This window comes from Manis pentadactyla, chromosome 4 (assembly GCF_030020395.1).
Source record: "Manis pentadactyla isolate mManPen7 chromosome 4, mManPen7.hap1, whole genome shotgun sequence".
NCBI lineage: Eukaryota > Metazoa > Chordata > Mammalia > Pholidota > Manidae > Manis > Manis pentadactyla.
The window spans coordinates 54,410,839-54,434,577 of NC_080022.1; the positions used below are offsets into that span (position 1 = coordinate 54,410,839).

The window sequence follows — 23,739 nt, forward strand, 5'->3', positions numbered from 1 at the left end:
GCCTGACTATTGTAAATAATGCTGCAATAAACATAGTAGTGCATATGTCTTTTTGATTTAGTGATTTTGTTTTCTTCAAGTAAATTCCCAGAAGTAGAATTTCTGGATTGTATGGTACTTCTATTTTAGTTTTTTTGAGAAACCTCCATACTATTTTCCATAGTGGCTGTATCAATTTACATTCTCAGGTTAGGCCATATTATCTCAAACCCTTTACAGTTCGGTGTCCTTCAATGGCTGTATTCACACAGCTATACTCATGGAAGATTACCTGAGGACTGTGCATGCCATTATCTACATCAGGAATTCTTAATCTGGATAAATTTCAGATAATTTGTTAACCCCTATTTATAACCCTAATGGGGTGTATGTGCAATTAGTACAGTCGGTACATTGTTCTCACCAAATGCAACAAGGTCCATATCCAGAAATGGTGGTAAACCAAATCCTCAAGTAGCGTATCTGAATAATATCAGAATGCCTCTTTTAAAGACTACTTTTGTTTGATTTGTCTCGATGTGATGGCATCAGCCTATTTTGAAGAGTATTTCAAGAAACAGTCATATTTTGCCATTCATTCATTGACTCATTCATTCAGTTCATATACGTGGGGCACCTACCAAGTGAGAAGTGAGCCTCTGTGCGTGAAGGGTGTAATGATGAAAAGGAAATAGTCAAAAAATCTCGTGGTCTAAATGTTTACATTCTTGTTGGGGAGAGTTAGACAGTAAACAAAAAACCAAATCATATTCATGTTAAATAGTGTTAAGTAATAAGGATAAAAGAATTAAGCATGGCAGCAGACATGACATGTCAGGGCAGGGAAGGTATTCAACTTTAGATGGGTTGGTTGGGGAAGGCTCCTCTGAGAAAGTGACCGGAGCAAAGGGAAGAGCAGCCAGCCATGTGGTCGGAGAGACTGTAGAGATCCCGGGCCCTGTAGTTCTGGGCAGGACTTGGACTTTTACTCTGGGTGAAAAGGAGCTTTGGGAAAGAGACAGATGGTCTGACTATGTGTCAGTAAGACCATTCTGGTTGCCGCACCAAGGACTGACTGAACTGGGGAGCCAGCAGGACAGCCGGAAGATTTAGGAGGCTCTCTTGATCATCCAGGGAATAGGTACTGGTGGCTTAGAACAGGGTATTGGCAGTGGATGGGGGGGTGAGAAATTACCAAATTTTGAAATTTCCCTGGAACTCTGGTATTATTAGGATGTTTGTGAGGATGCTACCTGTTATTTTATGAAGTTAGTCCAGCAAAATTTCTTTCTGTTCTTAGTGTTAGGATTATTTGTACATTTCCCCTAAATTGGTAGTTTCCCTTTAAGTACTCTGAATTTATAACTGAACAATTTGACCAAAGCAAATTAATAGCTTATCCTTAGAAATGAATTCAAATTCATGGAATGTTGTACATTAGACTTATTTCGGTCTTTACCTTACCATTGGTTATCCCTCTGCTTGACTTTTTTTTTTTACAGTTTAAAAATTTCTGTCACTTTACTCTGTATTATCTGTGCTTTTGTAAACTCCTTATGTTCCTTTCTGGTACAATTAAGGGTGCATAAAATATTTCTCTGTGAATCTGTATAAGGTACAACCTTTCACACTCTCCTCAAGGTTTCATCTAGGCCCCTTTCATACCTATGATTGTTTCCCTGTTATATAAGAGCAAACCCTGACCACAAGAATTCAAACTAAAATATAGCTTTGTTTTTGCATGGAATAATACATAAAAGAGTGGTTGTCTTCTGTAAGGAAAAACAGCTGATCTATTTGGTTTTTTAACTCAGTGGATCAGTTGAGTTAAAAGTGAGTCAAACCAATTGCTGGACTGAATTACTAGTTACTAGTCAGTTCACTTGAGACATTTAGTCTAGTGATCTGTTGTATCTATGACACATCCCAATTATGAAACTTGTCCTTGGGTTTATTTGATGTGAAAATTTTGTATCAGAAACAGGTAGTTTAAAAAACTGGGAGGAATTTACATACATTTCATATGATTATATAATGAGGATCCCAAACTCTGGCCCGATTTTTAGAAATCCTAAAAAACATTGTGATGTCAGCATATAAAGAAACAAAATTCAGAGGAAAAACTGATAGCCTGAAAAAAAAATTTAGCAGACTGCAAAAGACTACACTCATCCATTTCCTTACCAAGAATTATTAAGTTGTGAAATAAACACATACATTTTTCTGTTTACTTATCACATGGAACTGATTCTCAGATATGACTTATGAGACATGTTTCTCACTTAATATTTTATAATATTCCCTAGTAAAGCTGTGACTTCTATTTAAAATAAAATCTCTCAGCATCTAGACAGGTCTAGAAGGGATTGCAGAGACCACCTATCAGTCTGGTTTGTGGATGAGGAACCTGAGGTCTAGTGTGTTTCAAGTCCCAAGTCCTACAGCTGATTAGATTGGCATTCAGGACTCCTGATACGTCATTCAGGGCTTTTTCAGATTACCTTGTGTGTAGTGAACTGAATCCCAAATTTGAGATAATAAAAAAGACTTGAACAAAAGCCTTTAGTGTTTCATTACAAATCTAAACCAAATCTTTAAAACTATACTACCATTGTAATTCATGATATACTAGCATAAATAATCTTATTAATGATGTATTTCAAATTGAGTAGAATTCATGGGAAAGTTAATTTCTGAAGTCATCCTATTATTTGGATACATTAAGCCATTAAACTTCCCTTGAAGTACTCTGATAACTCCCCAATGTGAAAATTAACTCATCTGCAAAAGAACGGTGGGTTTTCAAAAGCATATTGGAAAATTTCCTCCTCTTTATTGGAAATAAATATGCAGGCATTACCTATCCTATAGCAGTCTGACTTTGTAGTATCATAGTAAAGATAAAGGCTTTAGAAAAAAAGAAATTTAAGAACTGTTCATAAAAAATAACTGACATTAATAATGTTAGATTGACTATATATTTAATGAACATTTTGAGCACTTTTGTTTACTTAAAAATTCAATTTCATCATGTCCTGGTTCGTCATGGCATAAAGAAACATTGAAAACATTGAAAATCTTTTGATTATGCCATATATGAATATGTGGCTTATATTTTCACTATGTAAGATTGTGCACAGGAATAAATCTATAACTTATAACTATACTTTAATATGAGACACTTCTCTAATATTGATCCAGAGTATTATAAAAGATTAAAATCTAAAGACTTATTTATAATCCTTTTCCTTTTCTGTTTTCCACAGGCATCTTGTATATATGTTCGGTTTTGTGCGTGTGTATATTTATTTTTGACTTACTTTTTTCAGGTGGATTTTTCTGAAGTAAGATGATTTGTCAAAAATTCTGTATAGCTTTGTTACATTGGGGTAAGTTATTTGCTTTTTAAATGTTTGTATATAAGGTAGAAATTTTGCCCTTAGAGATATTATTCCTTCATTGGCCAACAGAATTTTCTGTTTCCAGTTAGGAATTCTCATGCTCATAATTAAAAATGCAGTATAAACAAAAGCATAAATGTGAATATGAAAACCCTTCTTAACCATTTGAAAATAGAGTGAAAATGAAAACCATTCCCAACCTCCTGGAAACTCCTATAGTACCTTTCAAGAACTATTAAACACATATATACACACACAATTCATATCTATAGTTACAAAGATAGAATTAATCTATACATATTGTTCTGCATTTTTCTTTTTTCATTTAATAGCTTTCCAATTTATCATGACAACTTTTTGGTCATCAGTATTTACTGATGTACTTATTTATTTAATGGTTGCAATGGCAATGAACTATATGAATGTACCTTAAATTATTGACTTATTTGGCCTATTTTATATTGATAGACATTCCTTTTTCTGTAACAAATAATAGTGCTTTGAAATCTATATTTGTGTATCTTTGTATATTCAGAAGAATATATCTGTAGATTGACTTGTAAAGAGTAATTTCTGTGTTGATTAGAATGCACATTTTTGGTTTAATAAATTCTGTAAACTCTTTTCAACAAACTTTGTGCAACTTGAAGCCTTAAAAGAATATTTGAGTGCCGTTCCATTGCACTTCTGCCAAAGATGAATATTATTCTTTTACCTTCTTGACCTGTCAGATAAGCAAAATATGGTATCTCATTTCAGTTTTACTTATTTGATTATTTGTAAGGTTGAGCACTATTTACTGACCATTTATATTATGTGATTTTCTAATTCATATACTTTGACCATTTTGTTGTTGGATTTTACTGGTGTTAGATGATTTTTAGAAATTTCTAAACTGTAATCATTATTTAGCCTTGTATTAGGGTTCTCCAGAGGAACAGAAACCAATAAAATTTATGTATATCTAGAAGGGCATTTATTATAAGAAATTGGTTCACACAATTATGGAGGCTGAGGAGTCCCAAGATCTGCAATGGCAAACTGGAAACTAGGAAAACTGATGGTATAAGTTCCAGTTTAAACACTGGTAGGCTTGAGACCCAAGAAGACCTGATGTTTTGGTTTGAGTCCAAAGGAAGGAAAAGACTCCTGTCAGTCAAGCAGTAGGAGTTCTCACTAACGCAACCTTTTTGTTCTACTTAGATCTCCGAGTGTATGAGGCCCACTCCCATTAGGGAGGGCAATCTGCTTCACTCAGTCTGCTGATTCAGATGTTAAGTTCATCCAGAAACATCCTCACAGACACACCCAAAATAATGTTTGGCTAAATGTCTGAGCACCCTGTGGGCCTAGACAAATTGACATATAGCATTCATTATACAAGCCCTAAAAATTTATTGTTTTGAAAATTTTTTCTCCCTGCCCATCATTTGCTTTTTAACCTTGTTTTATTTTACAGTACAAAAAAATCTGTAAGTACACACTAACACACTTATACATACTTAGAAGCAAGATGTAGTGACAGTTCAATATTTTAATTTTATTTAGCAAATGTAGCATTATAAATGATAAATGTATGTATATCAGATGATAGTCAAAACTTTAATTCTCTGTATCAAGGAGCAGTTTACTTGGTAATAGTATTTATTGGTACCAATTAAAAGCATTATATTTTCTAACTGCACCTGAAGGATTTAGTTGGCTGAACTGAAATTAGCATAAAATCCTCAAAGAAGCATTTGAAATTTAAAATGTAATAATAAATGTCATACACATAGCAACGATCAAATCAGTTTAATTAAAAGATGATTCTATTGTGTTACATGCTTCCTTTGTGAATGATATTTCTTTCTCTCTAAATGAAACCTAAACAGTAAAGAATATAGAATTTTCATTTGAAGGCATATCTTATCATGGTAACAATATCCCAGGAGCATTTCTTATTCACAAAATTTGGTCAAACCACAAACCTTTTGGAAAGCCAATGTAAAATATTTGAGTAGAGTACAATAAAGAACAGAGAATATAAAAGAGAATGAGTATGTTATCACTTTTTTGATCATCCTTTGTGGTATGGTTTTTTGAAATCTGTAATTGGAACAGTGTATACAACAAGGAAGACTTGTAAAGGAGCTCTTAAGAGCACATTTAGGTTGGAGTAGCCAAGGAGATGCTCAAAACTAGTCGACATACAAGTAATGTTGCCAGATAAAATGGTTTTGGTAAAGATAGCCTGACTTTAATTTCAAACACTTTGTTAAAAAACATAATTCAACTGAATATGTTTGAAGATCTAATTGACTTTATTAAGTAACTCATGAATTGGGCAGCCTTAACTTTTGCTTATGATACATTTTTATATTTATAGAAAAGTTTAGAAACCAAACTGCTAACACTCAATACTACCATGTATTGTTTGAATAGTTTGTATGTATTACTTTTGTAATTTAAAACAATACTTTCATGAATTGATATTTTTAAAAATTTGTTTTCTTAGATTTTTACATTTAATCTAGTCCTTCAGAAATTCTCATTCCATACAAATGCATTGAAAATTTTCAGAATTCTCATTCTGCATTAGTTTGTATATGAGGCAGCACAGATGCTGGATTATTTAAGTAACTGATAAAAGATTATTGAGAATTAATGTTATTTATTTTCAAACAATTACTAAGAAAACTATCAGTTTGGGAACTTTCATAGGTATAGGATTATATAATTATTCTTAATTTTTTTATGTTTAAAAAGTGGTTATCTTTTAAAAACCAGCCTGTCATTGTGCATCAGTTCTTGGAGGGTGTTTTAAGGATGTGTCTTATATGATGTCATATATCTGGAAGATCACGGGCAGATTTGGGAGATCATCCAGCTGACCTGATGTTGAAGGCAAACCCTTTCTGGAAGTACTCATAGAAGCAATATTAACATTTTGGTTAATATGAAAATAGTGCTTTAATATTTGTTTATATAATTGCACATCCAGATAGTCTGCATTTATCTGGAAGTTCATTAGAATAATTTTTTTAGAAGAGGAAAATGAAAATTTAGGTATAACTTTCTTTTATTAAAATGTAAATGTAACATGTTAGATTAGTGAGAAAAATGAAGCATGAGTTTCCAGAAAGGGGTACTAGAGAGTCAAGTTATCTCTATAAGTAAATGCGCCCTTTAGAGAATAACACATTGTACAAGGGAAGCATACAACTATACCTTAGGCCCTGAATGAGCACTTGGAAGGTCAAATAATTACCATCAAGCACTACATTGTTTTATCTTAGATACTTCCTATTTATGTACTACTCAAAATAATTGTTTTTCAATGTGTCTTTTTAATATCCTAACAGAATTTATTTATGTGATAACTGCATTTAAGTTGGCATATCCAGTTACTCCCTGGAGATTTAAGTTGTCTTGCATGCCACCAAATACAACCTATGATTTCCTGCTGCCTGCTGGAATCTCAAAGAACACTTCCCACCTGAATGGATATTATGAGGCAGTTGTTGAAGCTAAATTTAATTCAAGTGGCACCTACTTTTCTAACTTACCATCCAAAACAACTTTCTACTGTTGCTTTTGGAGTGAGGAAGATAAAAACTGCTCTGTACATGCAGACAACATTGAAGGGAAGTCATTTGTTTCAACAGTAAATTCTTTAGTTTTTCAACAAATAGGTAAGTATTTTAATGTTCCAAGAATCAGCTGTTATTTAACTGGATTGAACAAAATGTTTTCATTCTCTGAAACCTGTATGAAATGGATGTTTTATGGATGGTATTCTTAACACATATTATTGTTTCTTTTCTTCCCCAATTGTTTTTATTTTGGTATCATTAATATACAATCACATGAGCAATATTGTGGTTACTAGATTCCCCCCATTATCAACTCCCCACCACATACCCCATTACAGTCACTGTCTTTCAGCATAGTAAGATGCTATAGAGTCACTACTTGTCTTCTCTGTGCTATACTGCCTTCCCCATGCCCCGCCCCATGTTATATATGCTAATCATAATGTCCCTTATTCCCCTTCTCTCTTCCTTCCCACCCACACTCCCCTGTCCCTTTCCCTTTGGTAACTGTTAGTCCATACTTGGGTTCTGTGAGTCTGTTGCTGTTTTGTTCCTTCAGTTTTTTTCTTTGTTCTTATACTCCACAGATGAGTGAAATCATTTGATACTTGTCTTTTTCCACCTGGCTTATTTCACTGAGCATAATACCCTGTATCTCCATCCATGTTGCAAATGGTAGGATTTGTTTTCTTCTTATGGATGAATAATATTCCATTGTGTATATGTACCACATCTTCTTTATCCATTCATCTACTGATGGACACTTAGGTTGCTTCCATTTCTTGGTTATTGTAAATAGTGCTGCAATAAACATAGGGGTGCATATGTCTTTTTAAAAAGGAGATCCTACATTCTTAGGGTAAATTCCTAGGAGTGGAATTCCTGAGTCAAATGGTATTTCTATTTTTAGTTTTTTGAGGAACCTTCATACTGCTTTCCACAATGTTTGAACTAGTTTACATTCCCACCAGCAGTGTAGGAAGATTCCCCTTTCTCTGCATCCTCACCAGTATTTGTTATTCCCAGTCTTTTCTTTGTTGGCCATCCTAACTGGTGTGAGGTGATATCTCATTGTGGTTTTAATTTTCATTTCCCTGATCATTAGTGATGTGGAGCATCTTTTCATTTGTCTGTCGACCATCTGAATTTCTTCTTTCTGAATGTCTTTTCGTATGCTCCGCCCATTTGTTAATTGGGTTATTTGCTTTTTGGGTGTTGAGGTGTATAAGTTCTTTATATAGTTTGGATGTTAACCCCTTGTTGGATATGTCATTTGCAAAAATATTCTCCCATACTGCAGGATGCATTTTTGTTCTGTTGATGGTGTCCTTTGCCATACAGAAACTTTTTAGTTTGATGTAGTCCCATGAGTTCATCTTTGCTTTTGTTTCCCTTGCTCAAGGATATGTGTTCAGGAATAAGTTGCTCATGCTAATATTCAGGAGATGTTTGCCTATGTTGTCTTCTAAGAGTTTTATGGTTTCATGACTTACATTCAAGTCTTTAATCCATTTCCAGTTTACTTTTGTGTATGGGGTTAAACAATAATCCAGTTTCATTCTTTTGCATGTAGCTGTCCAGTTTTGCCAATACCAGCTGTTGAAGAGGCTGTCATTTCCCCATTGTATGTTCATGGCTCCTTTATCATATATTAATTGACCATATATGCTTGGGTTTATATCTGGGCTCTCTAGTCTTTTCCATTGGTCTATGGGTCTGTTCTTGTGCCAGTACCAAATTGTCTTGATTATTGTGTGGCTTTGTAGTAGAGCTTGAAGTCTGGGCATGTAATCCCCCCTGCTTTATTCTTCCTTGTCAGGATTGCTTTGGCTATTTGGGGTCTTTTGTGGTACCATATGAAATTTAGAACTATTTGCTTTAGTTCATTGAAGAATGCTGTTGGTATTTTGATAGGGATTGCATTGAATCTGTAGATTGCTTTAGGCAGGATGGCCATTTTGACAATATTAATTCTTCCTGTCCATGAGCATGGGATGTGTTTCCATTTATTGGTATCTTTTTAAATTTCTCTCATGAGTGTCTTGTAGTTTTCAGAGTATTGTCTTTCTCTTCCTTGGTTAGGTTTATTTCTAGGTATTTCATTCTTTTTTAATGCAATTGTGAATGGAATTGTTTTCTTGATTTCTGTTTCTGCTAATTCATCATTAGTGTATAGGAATGCAACAGATTTCTGCATATTAATTTTGTATCCTGCAACTTTGCTGAATTCATATATTAGATCTAGTAGTTTTGGAGTGGATTCTTTAGGGTTTTTGATATACAGTGTCACGTCATCTGCAAACAGGGACAATTTAACTTCTTCCTTGCCAATCTGGATGCCTTTTATTTCTTTGTGTTGTCTGATTACTGTGGCTTGGACCTCCAGAACTGTGTTGAATAGAAGTGGGGAGAATGGGCATCCTTGTTTTGTTACAGATCTTTAAGGAAAAGCTTTCAGCTTCTTGCTGTTAAGTATAATGTTGGCTGTGGGTTTGTCATATATGGTCTTTATGATGTTGAGGTACACATATTATCATATTGTATTAGTAATAAAATTAAAATTCATCATGTGATCAAACTAATAGTCCCCAAATTATTTTATATGACATAATAATAAAATAAAAATGAAGTGCTCACTTTGGTAGCATGTATACTAAAAAAAAGTAATGAGGCAATTCTTTTTACCTATCAATACATTTCTTGTATTTTTCTAAATTTGCTTTAAAATGGAAAAAACACATCTTATTTTGTTATGAAGATAAAATATTCAAAATATTCAACTGTTGAATTAGTTACATTTGAAAGCATTAATGAGTAATAATAATTGTTCAAGCAAGGGAATCTCTAACCAATGAATATTTGAAATCAGGAGTTTTTATTGTTAAAGTGTAATGCTTACTAAGTGTAGCTAGCGTAGTTAACAAGTTTGATCTGGAAATCTAAACAACAAAATTATTTCTAAGCCTTCTGGAAAGGCCAATAGAGCAGAGTCAGTTGACTTGGCAACAAAAAAAGATCTAAGATACAAAAATTTACATGTAAGGGTAGCATCCTGTGTTGGGTTAATCACAATTTCTCAACTTCAACAGTACTGACATTTTGGGCCATATGATTCTTGGGTTGGGGGCTCTCTGGTCCTTGCAGGATGTTTACCTGCACCCCTGGCTTCTTCCCACTAGATGCCGGGAGCACTTCCTTCCCACTTGTGAAAATTAAAACATGTCCCCAGACTTTTGCCAGATGTCCTCCGAATGCCAGATTGCCCCTGGTTGAGCAGCACTGTTCAGATGGAAGAAACCCTCCAGTTTGTTTAGATCAGTTTAGGAATTAAAAGCAGTAAAATCAGAATTTTAAAATAAGTAGCAGTAATTCCCAGTGTTTTCAATTGAGTCTATAGCCAATTAACTTAATTTTAAGTGAGGCACTTTTTAAATTTGTCAGGGAACCTCACTCAGCCTTTTCAGGGATTATTAAATATACTAAGAATGAAATTAAAAGTCGGGGTCCTTGTGATGAGGCTTGAAATGATGAAAAAATGTTAGCACTTTCCTCAGGTATCAAGAGGAATGATTATGATGCTGTAGATTTAAATTTTACATGTAAATAAAGGTGAATTATTACTTCTAAGTGAATTTAAGTTTTTGTAACTAAAATTAGTAGGTTAAGTGGTGGTTACTGAGGATTTCAATTTATTATTCTGCCAAACAGGCTGCTTACTTCATAGGCCTCAAGTGTTGCAAAGTCCCTACTTGCTAAAGGTCCTTCAGGTTTGGGGAATATGTTAGTGTTGCGTTTAAGATACTTTCAGTATCTTAAATTAGTCATGATTTTCAATTGCTGCTGTTCTGCCTTCTAAATTACAAATCACCAATAATTTATCATTATCAAGTGAGTTTTTCAGTGTGCAGTTACATATACTTGCATCAGCTGTATTTGGGGCCTATAACATTACAATAGCAAGAACATAAGATATGCATCACAGTTCAGATGTGAGTCACTGTGCCTTTATTGCTCAAGCATACGCATAAACACTGCTCCACGTTTGCTTGTACCTTGATATTTAATGTTCTTTTTTCTCTTGGGAAGTGAGCATGAACTGAGCAAGGTGAGTTTTTAGGTCTTTTGTCCTACTTAAGTGGCCCAAGATAAAAAAGAGTTTGAGAAACAATAATTGAATTTGATTTTCTTACTTTACAAAAAAGGAAACTGAAGGCCGAAGGATCTAAAGTCCTTGGGCAGACACATACCACTGGTTAGAGCCTGTTCTTTTCCTCTCAGAATGGGCAGTGGAAGTTGTATCAGAACACTGGTAAATTTAATTTAGCTCTTCTCTTTCATTGAGTTGTCCAGAATGTTTTTCAGATTTGATACAGTTTGTTTTTAATTCAGGTGCAAACTGGAACATACAGTGCTGGATGAAAGAGGACTTGAAATTATTCATCTGTTATGTGGAGTCATTATTTAAGAATCCTTCCAAGAATTATGACCTTAAGGTCCATCTTTTATATGTTCTGTAAGTACCAAATAAATTAATTTGGGCATTGATACAATGTATTTTTTTTTGAAATATAAGTGCTTCCCTATACAGAAGTGGATTATGAAATCTCTCCTATCCATACATTTCCTTTTATAGCTATTGTACATTTCTAGGAGGCAGTTTATGTATTTTTTAATACAACATTCTTCATTTGTTGCTGCTTTTCTCCTGTTGATTCACATAGCAATAGCAAGACGTTGACAATATGGATGGGCATATATTCTGAAAGAAGTATGAACTCAGTTCAGGGGTCTTAGGTATTTTAGTGGACAAGGGGGAAAAACTTATTTTATATTTCTTTTTCACATAGGTTTTTTTTTCTCATGTTTGATCTTGTTACTATTTTAAAAATATAGGTTCTTAATATTTATCTGTGCAAGGTAGACAGCCAGGATGGTGGTTTTAAATATCTGTACACTTGTAATTCTAACACCATTCAAATTTTCTAACAACTCCAGTGGTAATACATGTCATTCCTATGTGAATTTTAACTCTTTAAAATTCTTTCTAATTTTTCTTTGGTTTGGTGCTTACAGAGAAAGAGAATCACCTTCTTCAGTTCTGTAGTTGTGGAGAGATACTGTTAAGGAATCTTGTGGGGTGATATGTTAGAAACTGCCCATGTAAAGATGAAAAGAGTCAGAACGCAGAATGGTGACCGCCAGGAACTAGGGGTGGGGGTAGTGGGGAGTCCTTGTTTAAATGTATACAGGGTTTCAGATCGGAAAGACGAGAAGAGTTCTAAAGGGGTGGTGACGATGGTTCCCCAACGATGTGAATGTACTTAATGTCACTGAACTGTACACTTTACATGGTAAATTTTATGGTATGAATGTTTTAACACAATAAAACAAAACAATTTTTTAAAAGAAAGACACAAAGATATAAAAAAAGTGGGATAGTTACAATCTCTGTCCTTGAGGTGCTCACAGGCTAACGGTTGGGACAGATACGTACAGGGCATCAGTTTTAGTGGTTACTGATGTATATTTGGAAGGCACAGGAAGCTGCAGGAGCACAAGATTGTTGTGGGACCTTAGATGTGGGTATCTAGTGCAGCTGGTGAGAAAAGAGAGGAATGAAGGTTTCCTACAGAAGGAGACAGCTGAGTTGAGTAGTAATGTTTGCAACATAAATGACTGAGCTATACATCCCTAGAGGCCCAAGAAGCCTAGCTGAGGTTGTAACATGGGGAAAATGGAGGAGTAATGGGTATTTCACAGCCAAGGGTGGACATTTAAAAGATGGGAAAGAATGAGCTTGTTTCTAGTCTACAGAAAATGACCCAGCAGGGAGAGCGAAGTCGAAGGTATGGTAGAAGGGGACCCATTGAATATACATGACAGAGAGTGAATAGTTGAAAAGGCAAGTCCCAGAAAAAGAACAGAGATTGAGGGTTGGTCTTAAAATGAAGAGAGTTCACCTCAACTTTTCAGTGCTAAGAGAAAAAAGGAAACACTGTGGTAGATGAAGATATATTTGGTTTGGAGCAGAAAGTTTCCTGCTTTATTGAGCAAAATAGATTTTAGCTCGGAGAGAATTCCTTTGCAATGCAGTACATTCCTGTGATGACCTAAATATTTTGGATGGTGTTCGAAACTCACTGAGTGCCTATCTGAGAGAATTTCAAATATTATCAGCAGACTAGGACAGTGTGCTCAGTTTTAAGGCCCTGTGACTATATGAAATGATTTATATTTTATCATGTATAGACTGTAGTTATGTATTGAGGTCTGCATTTTCTGAAAAAGAATATAACAAAAAATCAGCATTACAGAATTGCATAGTAGCTTAGCTATAGCTGAGAATTTTAACTTCACTTTAGTCAGCTGATTTGGAAGTAGTCATCTAAATGATAGGCCTAGAAAAATGAGAAAATTATGGTACATTAACTAGGTTTTCAATGTGCTGATACAATGAATTTAGGAGACTCTTTTGATCTACTTTTACTTTGAGTTCAGTTTCTAAAAGTATTAGAATAACAGTGCAATTTGAGAAACATTCTCTTGTGGTTTTTTGTCCACATTATTTTTTGTTCTCTCCTTTGTATGCTTTGGTTAAGATGTCCATTTGATCAATTTATCACATGCTATTTCTGCCTTGAATTCTAATTTTGTGTGCCTCTTTGGGCAATATACCTCCAAATAATCTAAATAAGACCCTTCAGATCAGGAGGAGGCCCTGGCTATTGTAACAAGTGAGGCTGCCATGGAAGAGAAATCCAAAACAGTGGTTACTGTAGAGAGGTTTTTAATCAAAATCACCTCTGGACATTAGAAAATTCATGAGTATAGTTTTCAAAAGCTTCCATGTGTAAATAAGTATATTTTTAAAAGGAACTAAAACCTAATGTCCATAAAGGATTTAAGTCCTATAAATACGTTCTTGAAGGGAAAGCATTGTTTGAGCTTAGATAATGTTTTTCAGAGAATTTGAAGGAGAGATGACGTAGAAATGTGCTTTTGGAACTGCTTTAGACATTTTATCTTAGACCTAACCAGGAAATCCTCTTCTTCCTTTATGAGGTTCCTACTGTATACACCAGACAGCAAGGTGAGTATGGGGAACAATGTTAAACAACTCAGCCTCAGCCCTGCCCTGCTGGAGCTAAGAATAAAAACCAAGAACATAAAGACAAAGTTTAAAATGTGATGTAATAAGTACAGGGACTTGTGGAAACATATACAGGAATTATCTGCCTAGATTACTGGGAACAGAGAAGAATGAACCAAATAGAGAGAAAGGCATTTGTAAAACCCCATCATACAGACATTTGAGGGCTCGAAAAGTTAAGTGTGGTTGGGTTGGAAAGCTGGGGAATGATGAAAAATCAAGGTGGATGAATAAGCAAGGGCCATCCAGGGAGTTTGAAGAACACCTAGTTTACTTTGATTCTTCACTGTAACTCCTGTCAGCATTGCTGGTGATTTGAGCATTCACATGGATGATCTTCAGTTTCTTGACTGCTTTACTTTCATTATTCTTGTTTTTTTTTGAGCCCCTTCTATGTAACCTGTTTCATGGATGTATTCTAGATTATACCAATTCTGAAAAGGAAGCCCTTTCTATAATGTTGGTGTCAAGGATCCTGCTCTTTGACCTCTCTCAATGCCCCTCATGTTAGTTTATTTTCTCTATTACCTCACCCTCAGGAGTAGTTCTCCATGTTTCTTGGCTCTGCCTTCTGGGCACTTGTTTTTACCCTCTGAGTTAGACTGCTTTTTCTTTTTTTTTCTTTTTTATATAGACAATTATTAGATAATTATTTTTTATTGAAGGGTAGTTGACACACAGTATTACATTAGTATCAGGTGTACAACACAGTGATTCAACATTTATATACATGATACTTCTAGGTACCAGCTATCACCATACCAAGTTGTTACAATATTTTGACTATATTCCTTATGCTATACATTACATCCCGGTTACTTATTTATTTTACAATTGGAAGTGTGTACTTTTTTTTTTTTTTTTTATGAGGGCATCTCTCATATTTATTGATCAAATGGTTGTTAACGACAATAAAATTCTGTATAGGGGAGTCAATGCTCAATGCACAATCATTAATCCACCCCAAGCCTAATTTTCGTCAGTCTCCAATCTTCTGAAGCATAACGAACAAGTTCTTACATGGAGAACAAATTCTTCCATAGTGAATAAGTTACATGGTGAACAGTACAAGAGCAGTCATCACAGAAACTTTCGGTTTTGCTCATGCATTATGAACTCTAAACAGTCAGTTCAAATATGAATACTCATTTGGTTTTTATACTTGATTTATATGTGGATACCACATTTCTCTCTTTATTATTATTATTTTTAATAAAATGCTGAAGTGGTAGGTAGATACAAGATAAAGGTAGAAAACATAGTTTAGTGTTGTAAGAGAGCAAATGTAGATGATCAGGTGTGTGCCTGTAGACTATGTGTTAATCCAAGCTAGACAAGGGCAATAAAACATCCACGTATGCAGAAGATCTCTCAGAACAGGGGGGGTGAGGTTCTAAGCCTCACCTCTGTTGATCCCCAATTTCTCACCTTATGGCCCCCCTGCGACTGTGCCTGTCTTAGTTTGTTCCTCCCTTGAGGAATCTTACCCGTCTCTGGCTAACCAGTCATCTTCTGGAGCCATAAGGGAAATGTAAAGTTGGTAAGTGAGAGAGAAGCCTTATTGTTTGAAAAGGTTAGCTTTTTACTTCTTTGCATATTTATGCCCTGTGGCTTCTATGCCCAGCATTTGTCTTGAGGTATCTTTACCACTTGGAAGAATTATGATACTCGGTAAATTTGATATAAGGCACGAATTCTATTTAAGGGTTGTAATTAGGAAGGAAGAAGAAAAGCTATAGAAGTAGCAGGCGGAAGAACACATGGGAAGATTGATTATTTCTTTGACATATCTTCTTGTAGAGTAACTTCAGCATGTATAGGTTTTAAACTACTAATTAAATTGCGCACACACATTAACATAATAGGAGTATAGTTACACAACCAAAGCATACCTGTAATTACCATCCATCTCCAGTGAAACCAAGAAAACCAGTTAAGCACCTTAGGCATTTGTGAAAACTTATCTATGATATGGTGGATATTGTCCAACTGAGCTTGAACAGTCTGAGAGAAATCCGACAAATTAAAACAACCCATTCCTGGGGAATGTTCACATCCCATATGTTCTTTTAACAGTAAATAGTCTGTAGTTGTAAGATTTTGGAGCACTACAATTTGCACTTCTCCTAATTCTTGGTTGAGTTCCAACAGTATAGATACAGTCAGATTTGTTGTTTTACTGTATGCACAGGCCAGCTTAGATATCTCCTTCTTCATTCCCATGGCAAGTCCAGGAGCTGGTGGGATGAGTGCATCTACACCTGTGACAGTGCGTGGATCTTTGTTGGGGTTTTTTGATGATCATCTTCTGGCATGAGTCTTCCAGAGAGTGCTGATTGTGGAAGTTCTTTTTCATATCGTATCTTAGTTCATTTTCGGGGTAGCCCAATTAGGCTTTGATCCTCTGTATAAACACAAACAGACCCTTTGCCTGCACATTTATATGCCCTTTTTACCCTTGTGTAGAACTCATTGGAGGTCACTACACAGGAACTGCCTTTTTTTTTTTTTTTGGGTATCATGAATCTACACTTACATGACGAATATTATGTTTAGTAGGCTCTCCCCTATACCAGGTCCCCCCTATAAACCCCTTTACACTCACTGTCCATCAGCATAGCAAAATGTTGTAGAATCAGTACTTGCCTTCTCTGTGTTGTACAGCCCTCCCCTTTCTCTCACCCCCCCATGCATGCTAATCTTAATACCCCCTTTCTTCTCCCCCCCCTTATCCCTCCCTACCCACCCATCCTCCCCAGTCCCTTTCCCTTTGGTACCTGTTAGTCCATTCTTGAGTTCTGTGATTCCACTGCTGTTTTGTTCCTTCAGTTTTTCCTTTGTTCTTATATTCCACAGATGAGTGAAATCATTTGGTATTTCTCTTTCTCCACTTGGCTTGTTGCACTGAGCATAATACCCTCCAGCTCCATCCATGTTGCTGCAAATGGTAGGATTTGCCCTTTTCTTATGGCTGAGTAGTATTCCATTGTGTATATGTACCACATCTTCTTTATCCATTCATCTATTGATGGACATTTAGGCTGCTTCCAATTCTTGGCTATTGTAAATAGTGCTGCGATAAACATAGGGGTGCATTGGTCTTTCTCAAACTTGATTGCTGCATTCTTAGGGTAAATTCTTAGGAGTGCAATTCCTGGGTCAAATGGTAAGTCTGTTTTGAGCATTTTGATGTACCTCCATACTGCTTTCCACAATGGTTGAACTAATTTACATTCCCACCAGCAGTGTAGGAGGGTTCCCCTTTCTCCACAGCCTCACCAACATTTGTTGTTGTTTGTCTTTTGGATGGCAGCCATCCTGACTGGTGTGAGGTGATACCTCATTGTAGTTTTAATTTGCATTTCTCTGATAATTAGCGATGTGGAGCATCTTTTCATGTGTCTGTTGGCCATCTGTATTTCTTTTTTGGAGAACTGTCTGTTCAGTTCCTCTGCCCATTTTTTAATTGGGTTATTTGTTTTTTGTTTGTTGAGGCGTGTGAGCTCTTTATATATTCTGGACGCCAAGCCTTTATCAGATGTGTCATTTTCAAATATATTCTCCCATACTGTAGGGTTCCTTTTTGTTCTATTGATGGTGTCTTTTGCTCTACAGAAGCTTTTCAGTTTAATATAGTCCCACTTGTTCATTTTTGCTGTTGTTTTCCTTGCCCGGGGAGATATGTTCAAGAAGAGGTCACTCATGTTTATGTCTAAGAGGTTTTTGCCTATGTTTTCTTCCAAGAGTTTAATGGTTTCATGGCTTACATTCAGGTCTTTGATCCGTTTTGAGTTTACTTTTGTATATGGGGTTAGACAATGGTCCAGTTTCATTCTCCTAGATGTAGCTGTCCAGTTTTGCCAGCACCACCTGTTGAAGAGACTGTCATTTCGCCATTGTATGTCCATGGCTCCTTTATCAAATATTAATTGACCATATATGTCTGGGTTAATGTCTGGATTCTCTAGTCTGTTCCATTGGTCTGTGGCTCTGCTCTTGTGCCAGTACCAAATTGTCTTGATTACTATGGCTTTATAGTAGAGCTTGAAGTTGGGGAGTGAGATCCCCCCTACTTTATTCTTCTTTCTCAGGATTGCTTTGGCTATTCGGGGTCTTTGGTGTTTCCATATGAATTGTTGGATTATTTGTTTCAGTTCATTGAAGAATGTTGCTGGTAGTTTCATAGGGATTGCATCAAATCTGTATATTGCTTTGGGCAGGATGGCCATTTTGACGATATTAATTCTTCCTAGCCATGAGCATGGGATGAGTTTCCATCTGTTGGTGTCCCCTTTAATTTCTCTTAAGAGTGACTTGTAGTTTTCAGAGTATAAGTCTTTCACTTCTTTGGTTAGGTTTATTCCTAGGTATTTTATTTTTTTTGATGCAATTGTGAATGGAGTTGTTTTCCTGATTTCTCTTTCTGTTGGTTCATTGTTATTGTATAGGAAAGCCACAGATTTCTGTGTGTTGATTTTGTATCCTACAACTTTGCTGTATTCCGATATCAGTTCTAGTAGTTTTGGGGTGGAGTTTTTAGGGTTTTTATGTACAGTATCATGTCATCTGCAAATAGTGACAGTTTAACTTCTTCTTTACCAATCTGAATTCCTTGTATTTCTTTGTTTTGTCTGATTGCCATGGCTAGGACCTCCAGTACTATGTTAAATAACAGTGGGGAGAGTGGGCATCCCTGTCTAGTTTCCAATCTCAGAGGAAAAGCTTTCAGCTTCTTGCTGTTCAATATAATGTTGGCTGTGGGTTTATCATAGATGGCCTTTATTATGTTGAGGTACTTGCCCTCTATTCCCATTTTGCTGGGAGTTTTATCATGAATGGATGTTGAACTTTGTCAAATGCTTTTTCAGCATCTATGGAGATGATCATGTGGTTTTTGTCTTTCTTTTTGTTGATGTGGTGGATGATGTTGATGGACTTTCGAATGTTGTACCATCCTTGCAACCCTGGGTTGAATCCCACTTGGTCATGGTGTATGATCCTTTTGATGTATTTTTGAATTCGGTTTGCTAATATTTTGTTGAGTATTTTTGCATCTACGTTCATCAGGGATATTGGTCTGTAGTTTTCTTTTTTGGTGGGGTCTTTGCCTGGTTTTGGTATTAGGGTGATGTTAGCTTCATAGAATGAGTTTGGGAGTATCCCCTCCTCCTCTATTTTTTCGAAAACTTTAAGGAGAATGGGTATTATGTCTTCCCTGTGTGTCTGATAAAATTCCGAGGTAAATCCATCTGGCCCGGGGGTTTTGTTCTTTGGTAGTTTTTTGTTCACCGCTTCAATTTCGTTGCTGGTAATTGGTCTGTTTAGATTTTCTGTTTCATTCTGGGTCAGTCTTGGAAGGTTGTATTTTTCTAGGAAGTTGTCCATTTCTCCTAGGTTTCCCAGCTTGTTAGCATATATGTTTATGTAGTATTCTCTAATAATTCTTTGTATTTCTGTGGGGTCCGTCGTGATTTTTCCTTTCTCGTTTCTGATACTGTTGATTTGTGTTGACTCTCTTTTCCTCTTAATAAGTCTGGCTAGAGGCTTATCTATTTTGTTTATTTTCTCGAAGAACCAGCTCTTGGTTTCATTGATTTTTGCTATTGTTTTATTCTTCTCAATTTTATTTATTTCTTCTCTGATCTTTATTATGTCCCTCCTTCTGCTGACCTTAGGCCTCATTTGTTTTTCTTTTTCCAATTTCAATAATTGTGACATTAGACCATTCATTTGGGATTGTTCTTCCTTTTTTAAATATGCTTGGATTGCTATATACTTTCCTCTTAAGACTGCTTTTGCTGTGTCCCACAGAAGTTGGGGCTTAGTGTTGTTGTTGTCATTTGTTTCCATATATTGCTGGATCTCCATTTTGATTTGGTCATTGATCCATTGATTATTTAGGAGCGTGTTGTTAAGCCTCCATGTGTTTGTGAGCCTCTTTGCTTTCTTTGTACAGTTTATTTTTAGTTTTATGCCTTTGTGGTCTGAAAAGTTGGTTGGTAGGATTTCAATCTTTTGGAATTTTCTGAGGCTCTTTTTGTGGCCTAGTACGTGGTCTATTCTGGAGAATGTTCCATGTGCACTTGAGAAGAATGTATATCCCGCTGCTTTTGGATGTAGAGTTCTATAGATGTCTATTAGGTCCATCTGCTCTACTGTGTTGTTCAGTGCTTCTGTGTCCTTACTTATTTCTGCCCGGTGGATCTATCCTTTGGGGTGAGTGGTGTGTTGAAGTCTCCTAGAATGAATGCATTGCAGTCTATTTCCCCCTTTAGTTCTGTTAGTATTTGTTTCACATATGCTGGTGCTCCTGTGTTGGGTGCATATATATTTATAATGGTTATATCCTCTTGTTTGACTGAGCCCTTTATCATTATGTAGTGTCCTTCTTTATCTCTTGTTACTTTCTTTGTTTTGAAGTCTATTTCGTCTGATATTAGTACTGCAACCCCTGCTTTCTTCTCGCTGTTGTTTGCTTGAAATATGTTTTTCCATCCCTTGACTTTCAGTCTGTACATGCCTTTGGGTTTGAGGTGAGTTTCTTGTAAGCAGCATATAGATGGGTCTTGCTTTTTTATCCATTCTATTACTCTGTGTCTTTTGATTGGTGCATTCAGCCCATTAACACTTAGGGTGACTATTGAAAGATATGTACTTATTGCCATTGCAGGCTTTAAATTCGTGGTTACCAAAGGTTCAAGGTTAGCCTCTTTAGTATCTTACTGCCTAACTTAGCTCGCTTATTGAGCTGTTATATACACTGTCTGGAGATTCTTTTCTTCTCTCCCTTCTTATTCCTCCTCCTCCATTCTTCATATGTTGGGTGTTTTGTGCTGTGCTCTTTCTAGGAGTGCTCCCATCTGGAACAGTCCCTGTAAGATGTCCTGTAGAGGTGGTTTGTGGGAAGCAAATTCCCTCAGCTTTTGCTTGTGTGGGAATTGTTTAATCCCACCATCATATTTGAATGATAGTCGTGCTGGATACAGTATCCTTGGTTCAAGGCCCTTCTGTTTCATTGCATTAAATATATCATGCCATTCTCTTCTGGCCTGTAGGGTTTCTGTCGAGAAGTCTGATGTTAGCCTGATGGGTTTTCCTTTATAGGTGACCTTTTTCTCTCTAGCTGCCTTTAAAACTCTTTCCTTGTCCTTGATCTTTGCCATTTTAATTATTATGTGTCTTGGTATTGTCCTCCTTGGATCCTTTCTATTGGGGGTTCTGTGTATTTCCGTGGTCTGTTCGATTATTTCCTCCCCCAGTTTGGGGAAGTTCTGAGCAATTATTTCTTCCAAGATACTTTCCATCCCTTTTCCTCTCTCTTCTTCTTCTGGTACCCCTATAATACGGATATTGTTCCTTTTGGATTGGTCCCACAGTGCTCTTAATATTGTTTCATTCCTGGAGATCCTTTTATCTCTCTCTATGTCAGCTTCTATGTGTTCCTGTTCTCTGGTTTCTATTCCATCAATGGCCTCTTGCATCCTATCCATTCTGCTTATAAACCCTTCCAGAGTTTGTTTCATTTCTGCGATCTCCTTTCTGGCATCTGTGATCTCCCTCTGGACTTCATCCCATATCTCTTGCGTATTTCTCTGCATCTCTGTCAGCATGTTTATGATTTTTATTTTGAATGCTTTTATCAGGAAGACTGGTTAGGTCTGTCTCCTTCTCTGGAGTTTTCTCTGTGATCTTTGTCTGCCTGTAGTTTTGCCTTTTCATGGTGATAGAGATTGTTTGCAGAACTGGGACTAGTGACAGCTGGAAGGTCTTCCTTTCTTGTTGGTTTGTGGCCCTCCTCTCCTGGGAGAACAGCGACCTCTAGTGGCTTGTGCTGCGCAGCTGCGCGCAGACAGGGCTTCTGCTTCCTGCCCGGCTGCTATGGAGTTAATCTCCGCTGTTGCTGTGGGCGTGGCCTGGCTCGGGCAGCTACTCCAAAATGGTGGAGTCGCGTTGGAGGGGGAGCGGCCGGGAGGCTATTTATTTCCGTAAGGGGCCTCCCTGCTCCCTGCAGCCCAGGGGTTAGGGTGCCCAGAGATCCCCGGATTCCCTACCTCTGGATTAAGTGTCCCACCCTGCCCCTTTAAGACTTCCAAAAGGCATCCGCCAAAACAATAATGACCACACACACAAAAAAAATTTTTTTTTAATTAAAAAAAAATAAATAAAAAATGGCCCTCGTTTTTCTTTATTCTCCTGCGCCAGCCTCAGGCTTTTGCTCACCAGTCTTGCTGCCCTGTTTCCTTAGTTTTGGGGTCCCTATCCCTTTAAGATTTCCGAAAAGCGCTCGCCAAAACAAAACAGCAAAAAAAAAAAAAAAAAAAATGGCCACTCGCTTTTCTTATGTCCTCCAGCATCAGGCCTCTGGTACCCTCTCACCATTCTTGCTGCCCTGTTTCCCTAGCATCCAGGGCCCCCTGGGCATGTCCTGTGTCTGCCCTCTGGTCCGGATGGCTGGGGCTGGGTGTTCGGCAGTCCTGGGCTCCCTCCCTCTCCCGCTCTGCCTACTCTTCTCCCGCTGGGAGCTGGGGGGAGGGTCGCTCGGTCCCGCCGGGCTGGGGATTGTATCTTACCCCCTTCGTGAGGCGCTGGGTTCTCGCAGGTGTGGATGTGGTCTGGATGTTGTCCTGTGTCCTAAGGTCTTTATTTTACGAAGAGCTGTCTTTGTTATATTTTCATAGATATATGTGGTTTTGGGAGGAGATTTCCGCTGCTCTAGTCACGCTGCCATCTTGGCTCCCTAGACTCCTTTTTCTTCTGAAAGGTTGCACGTCTCTATAGCTGCGTGGTTTTCTCAGCTTGTTTCTGGTTTGCACAACTTTGGGAGTCCAGTGGCTTTGTTTTATTTTATGCTCTTCAGTCCAAGCTAGCAGTATTTCTGCTACCACGATTCTCTCACGAGGCCATACGGCTTCCTATGAATCTTATTGAGGGTCAGGCCTTTACATAAAAGTCCATGTATCTCATAGAGATGAGATCTTTATGCCTTCACTTTGATCTTTGCTTAGAACCTATTTCTTAATTATGCTGGCTGGAGAGGATGGGTGTCTCACAACTCTGAAGTCCTGGTTCCTTTTGGTTTACAGCCCTTCCTCAGTGACTGCCTCTCCGTTTTGCACCAAGAGGCACCTTGAACACTTGTGTGCAAATCTGAAGCAGATCACCCAGTTCAGCAGGCCCATTCTGTGCTGTGCACATAACTGCAGATGTGTTACTTAGCTTCTTCTGTTACATAAGAAAGATCCCCTTTTCTCCAGTTTCTAATGACATGTTCCTTACTTCCTTCTGTGTTTTATAGAGGCAATGTCCTCAAAATTTAGATTTCTTGTATTAGTCTGTTCAAGGCAACATAGGCTTTCTCTGTCATGCTCCTCCGAATCCTTCCAGCCTCTGTATATCATCTAGTCCTAAAGCCACTCCCCTGTTTTTAGATATCTATTATGGCAGCACCCCACTTTCAGGCACCAATATCTGCCTTGGTAATTTATGCTATATAATAAATTACCCCAAATTTAGTGGCCTAAAACAACAGTCATTTATCTTCTCTTCAGTTTCTGTGGGTCAGGAATCCATGCACAGCTTTACCAGGGACATCTGTCCCAGTGGCTTTCACGAGGCTCTAAGGGAGATGTCACCT

General features: G+C 37.0%; 1 protein-coding gene across 4 annotated transcripts in view; it reads left to right on the forward strand.

Annotated features, from left to right (window-relative positions):
* The window catches only part of LEPR (leptin receptor), a 103,059-nt gene that overhangs the window by 24,915 nt on the left and 54,405 nt on the right, over nt 1–23,739 (forward strand). For 3 of the 4 annotated variants that reach the window (XM_057500289.1, XM_036911324.2, XM_057500287.1), the window contains 3 exons: nt 3,309–3,368; nt 6,725–7,054; nt 11,345–11,468. In XM_057500289.1, coding sequence (XP_057356272.1) covers nt 3,329–3,368; nt 6,725–7,054; nt 11,345–11,468 — 494 coding nt within the window. In that variant the 5' untranslated portion in view covers nt 3,309–3,328. Of the gene's footprint in view, nt 1–2,666; nt 2,774–3,308; nt 3,369–6,724; nt 7,055–11,344; nt 11,469–23,739 lie in introns of those variants that run through there. The other variant, XM_057500288.1, reaches the window with a different exon arrangement.